This window comes from Leptopilina heterotoma, unplaced genomic scaffold (assembly GCF_015476425.1).
Source record: "Leptopilina heterotoma isolate Lh14 unplaced genomic scaffold, ASM1547642v1 Lhet_36, whole genome shotgun sequence".
NCBI classification, from domain to species: Eukaryota; Metazoa; Arthropoda; class Insecta; order Hymenoptera; family Figitidae; genus Leptopilina; species Leptopilina heterotoma.
The window spans coordinates 1229551-1243617 of record NW_025111040.1 but is presented as its reverse complement, the minus strand read 5'-3'; the positions used below and the strand labels follow the sequence as shown (position 1 = coordinate 1243617).

General features: G+C 22.8%; 1 protein-coding gene across 5 annotated transcripts; it reads left to right on the top strand.

Moving 5' to 3' along the window:
* The first annotated feature begins 124 nt into the window (after positions 1 to 124).
* Positions 125 to 9035, top strand: LOC122505496 (protein turtle homolog B). Of its 5 annotated transcripts, none has more exons than XM_043617156.1 (7): positions 125 to 366; positions 2094 to 2384; positions 3612 to 3802; positions 4098 to 4227; positions 4655 to 4795; positions 5831 to 5849; positions 7920 to 9035. In XM_043617156.1, exons 1-7 carry the CDS (start codon positions 324 to 326, stop codon positions 7945 to 7947), a joined length of 843 nt encoding a protein of 280 aa, XP_043473091.1. In that variant the 5' UTR covers positions 125 to 323; the 3' UTR covers positions 7948 to 9035. The 5 variants fall into 5 exon arrangements, with proteins under 5 accessions (XP_043473091.1, XP_043473092.1, XP_043473094.1 ...); XM_043617157.1 differs by having other exon boundaries at positions 126 to 366; positions 7925 to 8077; XM_043617158.1 differs by lacking the exon at positions 5831 to 5849 and having other exon boundaries at positions 127 to 366; positions 7925 to 9035.
* The last annotated feature ends 5032 nt before the right edge of the window (positions 9036 to 14067 follow it).

Genomic DNA, 14067 nt, shown 5'->3' with positions numbered 1-14067 from the left:
TCCCCCCCTATGAAATGAAACCTTCCCAACCCTGAGATATCTATTGTTGGTAAACATGGGAGTATTGGGCAGTGTTGGTAATACTGGAATGTAGTTAGTACCTTTCGCCACTCGAAGGCGCAATGATCGATTCAATAAAATCCGATGATCGGGCGGTGTTCTTGACGAAGCCATGCGAAGCGTCATGTGTTTGACAGTTTAAGTGAGAAGTGACAATTCGCGGGGATTGAAAAAAAATGTGGCCAACGGGAAATTTTTAAGTATAAATAATTCTCTTTTAAATAAGTAAAAAAATAACGCACAGAGGCGCCTAATATGGGAGAATGGTTGGTCACACGGTTGTGTTTATGCTGTTCCTACTGGCAGGTAAGATTTAATGTGTTCTCTCCCTTGAGAATTAAAATTCACAAATAGACATTTTGCATTTACCGATCAATGAGAGTTGGCTATATATATATTTATCCTCCCGCGTTTAGTTATATAGAATACTTTTATAGATTAAAACTATCTGATTAAGATTCAGGGACACAATGTGTAAGTATTTTGATAAAATCTTTACACTGTCCTTTCTTATTTCTTCTTCGAAAAAATCCATACTTCATGAGTGCATTCCATTTTTGTTTGCGAAGTTTATTATTTGAAGAATTACCCCCTCTACAATGTCTATTTTCTTCGAATTGACGTTCTGTCACTTTTGACAGTTAATTTTAAGGTTAGATTTATTGTTTTTTTTCCTGACATTATTTTATAATCATTATTTTTAAACTATTGTTTATAATACTTATTCCGCGTCGATAGTTATTTTAATTTTATTTTAAAGATATTAAAATGTATAGATGTATAATTTTTATAAACAATAGTAAGTTATATTTTAGAATGTTCTCTTAATTTATTGTTTAAATCCTTTAATTATTGTTGACGTTCTAGAAAAATAATTTGGAAATTTTTATTTCTTTATTTCCGTTTTTGGAACAAATCTCTCTTATTATCTGCAATAATTGTATGCAAATTGTTGATTTCATCCGGCATTTCAAACAATGCGAGTCAATTTTGATCATTATTTGATTACAAAGATGATAGTTCGTGTAGAAAAATGATTATGATCGCATGACAGCGATCAAAATTATATAATTCTTGGGAAGATTTTGCAATTTTTCTTTTTCATTGAAAAAAGAAGCACACATTTTTTTACTGAGTATTTTATTTAATTGTCATTTTTATTGTAAAATTCAATAATTAATTGTTGCAAATTTCATTGTCAGTTATTTTTATTATTATTATTCATATTATTATTTTATTAGTATTATTATTATTATTATGAGAATAATTATAATAATTGTTTTATAATCATGGAATGATGAAAATTGTTACAAGATGTAAATATTGAGTATTGGCAATATTGCTGAAAGCTTTTTCCCGCTATCTATTGAGTGCATTATTCGAAGAGTAATTCAGATAAAAAATGAAAGTTGAAAGTCATGACAGAATCGAATATTGCGTGACTAATACCAAAAAAAGGGTGGAGAATCCCCTTGAGTGGAATCAAAATAGTTATCCCTCGTCTTCTGAGTCATGCTTTACCTATTACACATTTATAAATCACCAATAACTGAAATAATAGGTGTTTAACGGACCGGAAAATTTTCCAAATTACATCGTTTATTATATTTTTTACGTATAAAAAAAATCTAATATTTTTTTATTATTCGATTAATTATTAATTTTGTTTTTTAATTAGAAAAAAATTAGTTGTAAATTAAATTAACTAAATATTTAAAAGAATTAAAAATTATTTATTCTTGTATTTTTTTGTAAAATTTAAAAGAAATATTTAATATTTTATTTTATCTGTATTTTTTTATAAAAAAGTACAATTATTTTTCATTTTACATAAATACTTTTCTTTTTTTTCCCTCTTTTTTTTCGCTTGAAGAAAAGAGAAAAAGAAGAAAAAATTCGTATTTTAGTTGAACTATTTTTTTTTATTTTTCTTTTCCTCTTTTTTTCCCCTTGAAGAAGAGAGAAAAAGGAGAATAAATTTGTATTTCAGTTGAACTCTCTTTTGATAATTGTTTTTCTCCTTCTTTTCATAGGATGGCAGAGAGCACTAGCGGAGTTGCCAGTACGCGAAGTTGCAATAGATTTAGGACAAAATTTAAGTTTACATTGCATCAACGATGAGAATTCAATGTATCCAAGAGATTTTTTACTTGTCATGTGGATTAGAGACGGCCGCGAGGATGGCCAAATTCAAAGATCAAAAGTCAAGCCTAATGGAACATTGGAGCTAGTTAATGTCACTAAACATGACGATGGAAATTATTCTTGCATATTAGATAATGATGCGGATGCTGTGAAAATTAGTTATAATGTACGAGTAAGAAGTGAGTTGAAAATTGAACAAAAAAGAAAATATTTTACGCACATGATATAATATTATTAATATTTAGAGAAAATTGGAATATTTTCATCTCTTTTTCCAATTAAAAGAAATATTTTTATTTTAAACAGAAAATTTCTTTAAAAAGAATTTTTTAAAACATTTTTTTATGTTTTTAATTTTATATATAAAAATATAAAAAATTTTCTTGATAGAAAAATTATTTTTAAAAGCATATTAAATTTCTAGAATTTATGAAAAAAATCTTAATTTAAATTCTTTCTATTTCAAACAATAATAATTAAACTTTTTAGAATTGATATGGAATTTACTATAAATAATTTAATTCATAAAAAATTATAATAAATAATTCAATTATTTTGAAAAATTGTTATAAAAGCAATTCAATTATTTTCATAAATTGAAAAATTCTTTGCAAAAATTCAATTATTTTAAATACAATTTTAATAATATTTCTCGAAATAATTATTGACTAATTATGAATTCAATTATTTTTAATAAAATTCTATCGAAAGAATTGAATTATTTTCAATAAGTTTTTAATTAAATTTGTCGAAAAAACCAGCAAGAAGTTAATTTTTTTTCTAAACAATAAATGTATTCGCAGAAATTCAATTATATTAAAATTTCTCGAAAGAATTCAATTTTTAGTTTTAATTTTAATAAATTCTTTGCAAAAATTCAATTATTTTCATAAATAGAAAAATTCTCATTATAAATTAAATTATTTTTAATAAATTCTAATAAAATTCTAATGTAAGAATTCAATTATTTTCAATATCAATAAATTTTTTAATTAAATTCGTGGAAAAAATTTGAAAGAAGTCTGTTATTTTTATAAATAATTAAAGACTTTGCAAGAATTCAAATATTTTCGAAAATTTCTATAAAATTCTTGAAAACAATTCAATTCTTTTCAGAAATTTTAATAAAATTCTATGCAAGAATTAAATTATTTCTGATTCAAATTATAAAAAAGTTATAAATAATATTAATTAAATTTATTATATTTAAATTTATTATTATTAATCAAATTATTTAATATTAAAAATGCAATTTCTACAAATTTTGAATTTTAGACAATTTTAATTAAAAATTCTAAAGAAGTTTGTTTATTGAAAAATTTGTGATTATTTTTGTGAGAAAAAAAAGAAAAATAATTTTAAATTGAAAAGAAAAAGAACATTGTGTTTTGATTTTTTATCTTCAGCTCCACCACCGGCTTTACATAATGTTTGGGTAAAACCCTCAACTATTTTGGCCAATATCCTTTGGGAAGTTGGAGGAACCGGAGGTTATCCAATTATAGACTTCACTGCCCAGTATCGTTTAAAAGCGAGCCATGGAGATGAACCTGAAGATTGGAAGCCTATTATTCCAAATCACATTCCTCCAAATTCTGTAAGTTCTATACTATAAAATTAGAATAATTTCCTTTCTTTAAAAGAAGGAAACAAAAATGATTCATTAAAAAGGAACCGTAATTCTTTAAAATAATTAATTACTTGATAACTAATGATAATTTATCAAACATTAAAAAAAACTATCAAATAATAATTTGTAGTTTAATTATTAATAACTAAGTAATACCTATTATTATTAATTATTTTATTAACAATAAATTCTATTTTATAAAAAAGGAAAATTTCGTAACAATTGTAGAAAAATTAGAATTTTGAATATTCTTTTTTTGCAGAGGCAAATCGACGTCTATCATTTGGAGCCAAATACAACATATTCGTTTCGAGTTTGGGCGACCAATGAACTTGGACCTGGTGAAATTGTCGAGGTCGAGGGCCACACACATCACAGCGATGAAGAATTGGGTAAAATTTTCAAATTCCACACACTTTCAATTAGATCTCATCATAATTTTTAATAATGTCACCTCGCATATTATTTATTTATTTCTTAATTAAAAATAAGAAAATCGATTTTTTCCTGAAGAAAAATGTTCATTTAATCGATATAATTTAATTAAAAAAAAAAAAAATTTACCAAAATTATAAATAAAAATTCAATTTTTCAAAGAAAAAATAGAAATTAAAGAATTTAAATAAAATAAAGAAGAAAAGAATTTTAATATTTAAATTGAAATCAATATTTAATTGGTTCCTAAATTAGTTTTTTTATAAAAAATTTCTATCTGTTAAATTCAAAAACGGGAAAAAATCGTCTTATGAATGAAGAAAATAGGAAAAAAAACAAAGGAAAGTAATTTTCTTTGCAAGAGTAAAACAAACAATTTTTCAGAGTTGGCAAGACATCTTTTAGCAGGAGCTGAAAATTTTGATACTCGGGTATGGGTGGCAGCGGTGGGAATTGTTATGGGGACATTAATGATTCTTGGTTTTGGAACGTGTTTCCTTCTTTATCGCGAGTGCAAAGCATCTTGTAAGCATATTCTTGTAATTTTTTTTTTAGAAAATAAGCTTGATCGCTTCTACTCTATCTCTTTAAAACGCTTTGTTTCTGCTACTAGCTAATTATTCCAATAACTAATCTACTAATAATTCCTTTTTTTCTCATTATAATAATTATTATTATATAAAAACGTTACGTATTTCAAAGGTGAGAAAATTAAAATCGTTTATAAAAATTGAATAGACAATGGAATATTTTATAGAATACTTCATTCTAAAAAATGAAGAAAAAAATAATAAAGTAAAGAAAAGTTTGTCGAAAATTTAAAAATAGAAATGAAAATAAATAAAATATTTCGAAATAGGTATTTTTCAAAAATAGGAAAAGAAAGAACCTTTGAAATGCCACGTTTGACTTACTATTTTTCTGGAAATTCTAATTTCATTGGGAAATGAACGCTTTTTTTAATTGATTAATATAGAAAAGAAATGATCATTATAATCAAACTTTGTCTTCATTTAAATCATTTTGTGTCATTTTTTGAATTTAGTAGCAGAGGCAATCATCACTTGTCATCTAATATTATTATCTACGGCCTTTTGATCTCTATTAGTATCATTTAACCAAAAAAAAAATTTAACACCAACACCTACATATTTTTTCGTTCTTCTATAATCAAGATTCTTTAATGCTATTCTAATGCAGCTCTCTCTCTCTTTAATAAAACATTTTCCGAGGCTATACGAACGCTTAGAAATTTATTATAATTTTCAACTCTCGTATTTTCATTTATTTTTGTTGTAATTTTATTTACTTTTACTTATTTTTCTTCACTTTATTTATTCTTGTTTACTTTTACTTTTTTTTTCTTTACTTCATTTATTTTGTTTAATTTTATTTACATTTATTTACTTTCATTTATTTTTCTTTACTTTATTTATTTTTCTTCATTTTAATTATTGTTGTTCACTTTTATTTATTTTTTTCTATAAAAAAAAAATTTCTTCGTAAGAGACAAAAAAAAATGTATTCTTTGTATTCTAATTCTTGCACTCTACACGTAAGGCACGAGATTATTCTCAAGGTACTTTTATTAACAATGACTAATAACTACTACAATAACCACCAAACCTTTCGTCAAAAATGTTTATTTTTGGGATTTTTCCTCTTTTTCTCCAAATTTAATCTTTAGGAATGTTCTTAATTTTCTGCCATTTAAGAATATACATTACTTTTCTTTAGTTTCAAAAATCTTTACGGCATTTTAGAAAAGCATGTCTCTAATTTTTAAATATTTCTCCCGTTTCCTTTTTTATAAAAACTGTTTTTTCACTCTCACTAATATTTAGTTTTACAGTATTTTTTTTTAGAAAATTATTTTTAAGTGAAGAATTAAAATTTTATTTACGGTAATTATTTTTATTTTTTGAAAGAAAAAATGCAGTTAAAAAATGTAGATATAAATTAAAATATACGTTAATCAGGGTTGTCACAGGTCAGGGAGATCAGGAAAAATAGAATTGGTCAGGGAAAAGTCAGGGATTTCTATTAAAGTACTGGAAAAAATTTAATTTACGCAGGATTTATAAGTAGTATTATTTAATTTTTTATTATATATGTAGATATTTAATTAATTATTAAAAATCATGGATTTATAGAAGAATCAGTTAAAAACACTAAAAAAAATTGAATTGAAGCATTGGGTGCAAGAAGGGCGTTAGCTAAATAAACTGTTTTTGAAAAACATTATTATTTATTATTTAATTACAATTTTCCCCTTATTTTACACTTGAATTTGATAGTTCAATAGTGGACTAATTAATTAAAAAAAAGTATATTTAATTTGCATTTACAGTTTTTGAGCTATTAAAGTTTAAAAACTTAAGGTTTTTTGTGATACGCCCTTCTTGCACCCAATGCTTCAATTGTGTTCAAAATTTTTTTTAAATTCTCGTAAAAATTTAATTATCTTTAAAAATAATAAAATTCTTTTTCAAAATTCAATTATTTTCCAAAATTTTAATAAAATTCTTGGCAAAATTTCAATTATTTTCATAAATGATAAAATTCGTTGCAAGAATTTAATTTATTTTATAAATTACAGAATTCTTCCAACAAATTCAATTATTTTTAATAGATATTACTTGTAAAAATAATTGAATTCTTGCGAAGGATTTTATTAAAATTTTTGAAAATAATTTAATTTTGTTTTGAAAAATTTTATGAAAGTTTAAATTATTATAAAACATGAAGATAATCAGGGAAAAACAAAATTAACTTTTTGTGGCAACCCTGGTTAACAGAAAACAAAAAAAAAAATTAGTTTTGAGAAAAAAGTATTTTTTAAAGAACAGTTAATATTTAGAGTTTAGAATTTTCTTCTGAAAGACTTGATTGTTGACTCAAAGACTATCTTGGTTTTCAGGGTTTAAAATCGATAGAGGTACATAAAAGTAAAGCTCCGAGAGAACAAAAAGAAAATCAATCTAAGTTATAATCAATATACACTAAGGGATTGGTGGTTTTTTTTTCTTTTTCTTTTAGTATAGAAAAAGTGCACGTCTAGTGCATTATTATTTACGAAATACTTAAAAAAAAATTAGAAGTAGAGCATTATGGCCTAGATATAAAAGCACCAGGTGCTACTAAACTAGAAAAAGATAAAACAAACTCTTTACTACATATGTAGTTGTATTGGTAAAGATTAGCACAATATATATAGTCAGGCTTGGAGATTTTTAAAATAATTGCCAATATTTTATCTCAAAGCACGACTTGCATTTTATTTTCAGAAAATCGAGATCTTTACAATATTTTTTTAATTTACGGTTTTTAAGATTATTTTCTTTTTGCTTTCAAGACATTTTTTTATTTACATTATAAAAGAGCAATGTTTTCAAGTATTTTTTTTTTTTTTTGGTTTAAAAAAAACACACAAATTGGTAAAAAGTAAAGAAAAGGAGAAAAATGTTGAGAAATTTTTTTAAAATTAAAAAGAAAACAATTTTCTGTAGATATAATAGAAATAGAAGTATACGACAATTATCCAAGAAATCTGACAGTGGTGAGTGTTTAGAAAAAAAGAGAAAGGGTAGAAGCTAAAAAATTCCATGGCCTAGACTAATGAAAATTAATCGCCGTTCCGCAATTGCAGCGCAGCTGGAGGAACAGGAAGTGATTGAACTCGTGCCGAATATTATTCTCAATCCAGGATTCTTTGACGAGAGGACGGAGCGCATACCTCTTGATAAAAATTTCAACAATCAAACAACGACTCGACTGAACAATAATAACGTTGTGCAACCACGAAGACTCTAGCGATCGTTTTCTCATCGTTTCATTAATTTCATCATCAACAATCCTTCTTCTAAACGAACAAAATTGAATCTCAATTATTCCACAAAATTCGTATGAAAAGAAAAAAAAGTCTTATCTTCACCAAAGAAGAAAAGAAATCCAAAAATATTAAAGGTAAAGTTTTTCAAATTCAAAAAAAAAAAAAAAAATACCGAATTTTTAAAAGAGAATTTTTCTCCCGAAAAGAATTGATCGAATTTGTTTAAAACACCAAATTTTGTTTCTACTTGAGAAAAATTTTTAGAAACTTTTTTGTCATTGCTCAATAATCGAGCTTGCCCTGAGAAAAGAAAAGGAAAAAGAAAACTTCCTCGAAAGAAGTTATTTTAGAAAGACTGTAAAATTCGATCTCAATTTTTTTTTCTCCGCCCCCAATTTGTCGAGTGGACGAGAAAAAAAAACTTATTTGTAAACATTGAATAAGATCAAAGTCCGACGATTTTTCTTAGTATAAAGAAACATTTTTCTTTATATAGAAATCGTTAAAATGAAGAAAATGGTTTTTGCTTCTTTAAAAAAAGAAAAAACAAAAAAAAAACATAAACAAAGAAAAAGGAGATTTTTTTTAAGAAAAAAAAAAATAGACTCGAAGGCTAGAATTTTAAGACAAAAATTTTTAGAGATCGATGAATAATCGCGATTACTGCCGTTTTCAGGTTTGCACAAGGTGTTATATTTATAATAATTGTTCAATCGACATAGTGCTCAGATCGTTTTTTCAAGGAAAAAGAAATTTTCGTAAAAAAAAAGAAAAGCATTTCAAAGAGGGCTCAAAAAAACGTAATGTGCATTCCCTCCTCTCTATTATATTTCGTTCTCTTTCAATTAAATTGAAATTTACTTTTTGCAGAAAATAATCTTAATTTTAAGATTTAAAAGAATCTTTTTAGCAGCGCGAAAATTTTTTCCGAATTTAGTTTTAGAAATATTTATTTTAATTTGTTAATTTTTTTTTTTTTTAAAGAATTTAATTAATTTATTAAAATATTCTAATAATTTTTACAATTGAATTTATTCTAATAAATTAAATCTTTTTTTCTTTCTATTGTAATTTCGATATTTTTTTCGTTTTTTATATACATATAATTATTTTTTCTTCTATACCTATATTCTTGTACATTTTGTTTACTTTTTGTTAATAAAGTAAATTGAGTTAAATTTTATTAAATAAATTTGAATTAAATTCATTTAATTCAAATTATTGAAAACAAATTAAAAATAAAAATATTTCTATTAAAATATAATGAAGGAAATTTTTTCAGCGCTTTAGTTTGATTTTTTTTTTAAATTGGAGATTAAATCTTCAATATTAATTTATTCACTGCATTATAATATAATATATTTTATTTTGCCACTTGATATTTCAATCAAAATAAATATTACCGCGAATGCACACAATAAATACTAATGAAAAAAAAATAAAAAAAAAAATAGAATTTTAAGACTTGCACAAGCTACGCCAAAATGTCACCGAAGAAGTTAAAATAATTTTCATAGATATATTTAATAATTTCAAAGTATACTAACGAAACTATTTGCTTTTCTCATGTGAAAATTTCCGAATATTATCGGACATTTTTTTTTTAAAAAACAGTTTCGGGTATTTTTTGGTAAATTGAACTTTCAATTTTGCAAAATTTAAGAATGTTTACATCCTTAATAATAGAAGGAGAAAATGAAAAAAAAATTCTAACTAAAAAGAATTTTTTTTTGGAGGAAATTATTTACGAAAGTAAATTTTTTGATTAATTGGTTAATTAATTATAATTAATTTCGTTAAATAAATCTCAATGCCTAAAAAGGCAAATTTAAGATTATTTAGGATTTTAGGATTATTAAGTCCTAAAAGGATTTAATAATGATTTTTAAAATTTCCAGTGACAATTTTTGAGTTTTTTTTTATTTAAAAAATTTATTTTCGATCGATGAAATAATCAGTATTCTTAAATTTATTTATTTTTAATTATTAGTTATTTACGTTTTTTGTTTGTTTAGATTTTAATAAATTTGTTCGAAAATTGTTATTTTATTCGTAAATTGTTAAAAGAAAATTTTCAGTTTAATCTCTTTTTTTATTTACTTATTTATTTACATATTTATGATATACGATTAAAAATCGTAAATTTATAGGTTTAAGACTAAAAAAAGGGGATTGAAACATTCTTAATGCAACAATTGTTTTTTTTTCTTTCACAAACTCTCAGCTATGTAGAGCAAATATATTTTACTGTCTAAAAAATATTAAAATTAAAAAAAACCAAAAAAAATAAATAAATGGGTGGCTTTAGGTACAAACAATCTCGAATGAAGTCATATCAAGGTATTCGCTCTCTTTCTCTCTCTCTCTCTATTAATATTTAAAAAAAAGTTTTTAAAAGAATTATTCGTAAAAAAATATTTAAATATGTCTCGATAACTTATAAAAAAAAAGTTGCATAAATATTCTCTTTAAATTTCGCAATAATAATAATTGTTTTCGGCTGAGATTTTACAGACATGTATTTGCACTAATTATTTTGAGAAATTATTGTTTTTCTCATTATTTGGCCAGTATTTTACATGAGTAGAATTTTTTTTTTTCGGGAAAAGAAAAATATTTGTGAAAATTTTCCCTAAAGTAACGTGATTTTAAGTGTCGATAAATGAGCGTTGTGAATCGATGAATACAGTTTTTATTTATAATAGTTGTTAATTTTCCTGTTAGTTTGAATCTCGATATTTTTATTCACTAATTAGTAATTAATTGAGAAAAAAAGTAGAGATACTTTTTTTTAAATTTTATTTAATAGTTCTAGATACTTTCTACTGACAGGAAGTATTTTTTACAATTTTCTCCTTTGTTTAGAAACAAAAAAATTTTTAATTTAAAACGAAAGAAAGATTTTCTCCTCCAATTATTTGTTTACTTATTTCTTTAATAGGCCTAACAATTTTTTTCAATTTAGACAATTTGTTCTTAACGAAAATAATTTTTTTTTGAATCAATTTCAATAGAATTCTAAATTGAAATTGATTAGAAAAAAAATTGTGATTCTTGTGATCGAAATAATAAATAAAAAATACTTTCTGTCAGATAAAAAATAATTATTGCAACAATTTTTTGGTGCACACAGGTTGTCAAAGAAAAAAAAAAAGAAAAAGGTTGTGCGTCGTTATTAGAAGCTTTTGCGACAGTTGTTTGTTTGTCCTCTTCTTTCTTCTTTTTAATCAAATTTCAATAAATTAAATAAAAAAAGAAAAATGATTAGAAACAAGAAGAAAAAAAGGGAAAAGAAACAAATTTTCAGCTTCGTACTATGCACTCTGTGTTGTGAATGGTATTTACTAATTAAATATACGCGCTAATGAAAAAGATAAATAAAAATAAAAAAAACTAATACAATAATAACAATAATATATGAATTTAATATATATAAATATATTATATATAATTATACAAAATATATTATTAATATACACCTAAATGTAATGGATATTTTTTCGAAATTTTACTATTTCTGTAGTTCATAATAAACCATAATTAATTATCATAATAATTATGATAATAATTATTATAATAAATTATTATAATTATTTTAAATACAATTATAGTAAAACTACAAGTTTATATAATATACATTATAGTGTGTATATAATAATATAATTTGTATAAAAATATATAATTATATAGTCAAGGCATCGTAATATTTTAGCTCTAAGCAAAGACAATTTTTTATATACAATGGCTGCAAATGCAATGATATTTATCTATACAATATATTCATATATAAATATATATAATATAGTAAAAGTTTTATCCTTTGATACGAGAACGATTTAATCCATTATATTTAGAATAAAAAAAGAATTTTTTTCTAGAATTTTTTTTTTGGAAATTTTTAGAAATTCTTTTTTGCTTTCTTATTACTACTAGTCATTTGTTTTCTTTCTATTTAAAAAAAATTTATTTATTTTTAATTTATTATTATTAACACTTTGAAAAATTATTCTTAGGGAACAAAAAAATATTGTTTCAGAAGAAAAGTATAATCTTTTATTTCTGGCAATATATCGGGTTGTTGAAAATCAACTTTAACAATGTAAAATGTGACTAAAAAGCAAATTATTCTTGTAAAACAAAAAAAAAAAGAAGAAGTAAGGAATCAGTGCAGTAGTTGAGCGTAGATTTATCTTGTAATCAGAAAAAATCATTATCATTCAAAATATCTGACCCTTGTGAGAAAAAATGTTTTTTTCCTAATTCTTCTATTTTTATTCTTTAATTAATTGTTTTTTACTGACTAAAGTTAGTAATTAACTAATAATTATTTTTTATATAATAAAATATTTTAGAAAATGGAATAATTATTTTTTTTCGAAAATATTTTCAGTTGACAATGCATCGATAATATCAAATAAAATTCTCTAGGTGATAATAACGGTAAAGAAAGCAAAAACAAAATTGAGGGTCAGATATTTTTCTTCATATCATGATCGCGCACAAATCATCATACAGAAAAAAAATATATTTCAAATTTTATTTTTACATCTCATTTGACGATATATATTTTATTTTCGACAATTTTACATAAAAAAAAAAGAAACAGCACTTACTATATGAGAATAATCATTGCACATTATAGTCGTCGAATCGCTAATTATTATTGTAATTGTAATTAAAATGCGATTTAAAAAAAAAAAAAGAAAAAAAAATGTGGTTGCTAATGATCGTCCCTTAGATATTAATAATCAATCAGAAATTCCTGAAAATTTTATATAGAATTTTTCTTTTTTCAAATCAGAAGTTAAAAAAACAAAAATTCTATATTTTCTACTCATCAGGATTAATAATACGTATATTTAGTCATTTAGAAAATAGTTTTGTATACTCACAATAATTTCGACGGTAAGAGAAAAAAAGAAAGAAAAATAGATCCCGGTGAATTTTTTTTTAACTAAATGATTTCGTATTCATTATTTAAGAAAAAAATTATAATTATATATTTATGACAAAAATGAATTGAAAATTTCTTTGAGTTATTCGAAATGTTAATAAAACTTTTCACTCTGACAATAGAAAAGAATTTTAATAGAAAGAAAAATTTGCAAAAGTTATTAAAAATGTTAAATTTGTAATTTTTTTTTAACATCTTTTCTTTGAATTAATAAATAAAATTACTTTTTGTAATTTCATCAAAGAATTAAGTTTCAGTAATTTTATTATAAAATTTTACTTTTAGAAATAAATTTTTTAATTATACCTAATTATGATAATTAGAAGTTAGTGTGATTAATTTATTTATTTAAAAACTGAAATTCTTGTAAAGTTAATGAAACATAATTTATTCTTTATTAAATTAAGAAATAGAAAAAGAAAACGAAATTTTTCAATTAACTTAATTTCTCTTTTCAAATACTCCAATAATAATAATAAAATAACAATAAAAATTATTGTGAAATTAATTTTACGAGGCCTTTAAAACGGAGTCAAAATTAATTTGACAAAATATTTAGTAACGGACGAAAAATTACTTGAATAATAATAATAATAATAATTTTTATTATTATTATTTATATTATTAATATTATTATTCTTATTATTGTTATTATTAATATTATTATCGTAATAATTGTTATTAATAATAATTCAAAGAAAAAAATATTTAAAATATCTTAATTTGACATTTTATCTATTTATTTAAACAAATATTTTTTTCCAAACTTGATATAAAAATATTGTTATGTAATCGAGTTATTAAAAAAAATGCAGCATTATATTATTATATATTAATATCTAATCACAAAGCACGCTTACGGATTATATTCCTCTTAGAGATATAAAATCCTTCTCTCTAGTTATTATAATAATTATATTTATATATATTTTATTTATTTACGTGAATTTATAATTATTGAAAACTATTGGTTTATATATTATATTCATTTCTGTACATGAACCAATTGTT

Excerpts from the sequence above, each read along its gene's own strand:
- LOC122505496 (XM_043617155.1), top strand. The coding sequence starts at position 324 with ATGGTTGGTCACACGGTTGTGTTTATGCTGTTCCTACTGGCAG. Across the intron at positions 2,385-3,611 it reads TTATAATGTACGAGTAAGAA|CTCCACCACCGGCTTTACAT; the intron begins GTGAGTTGAAAA and ends TTTTATCTTCAG. Across the intron at positions 4,228-4,654 it reads TCACAGCGATGAAGAATTGG|AGTTGGCAAGACATCTTTTA; the intron begins GTAAAATTTTCA and ends ACAATTTTTCAG.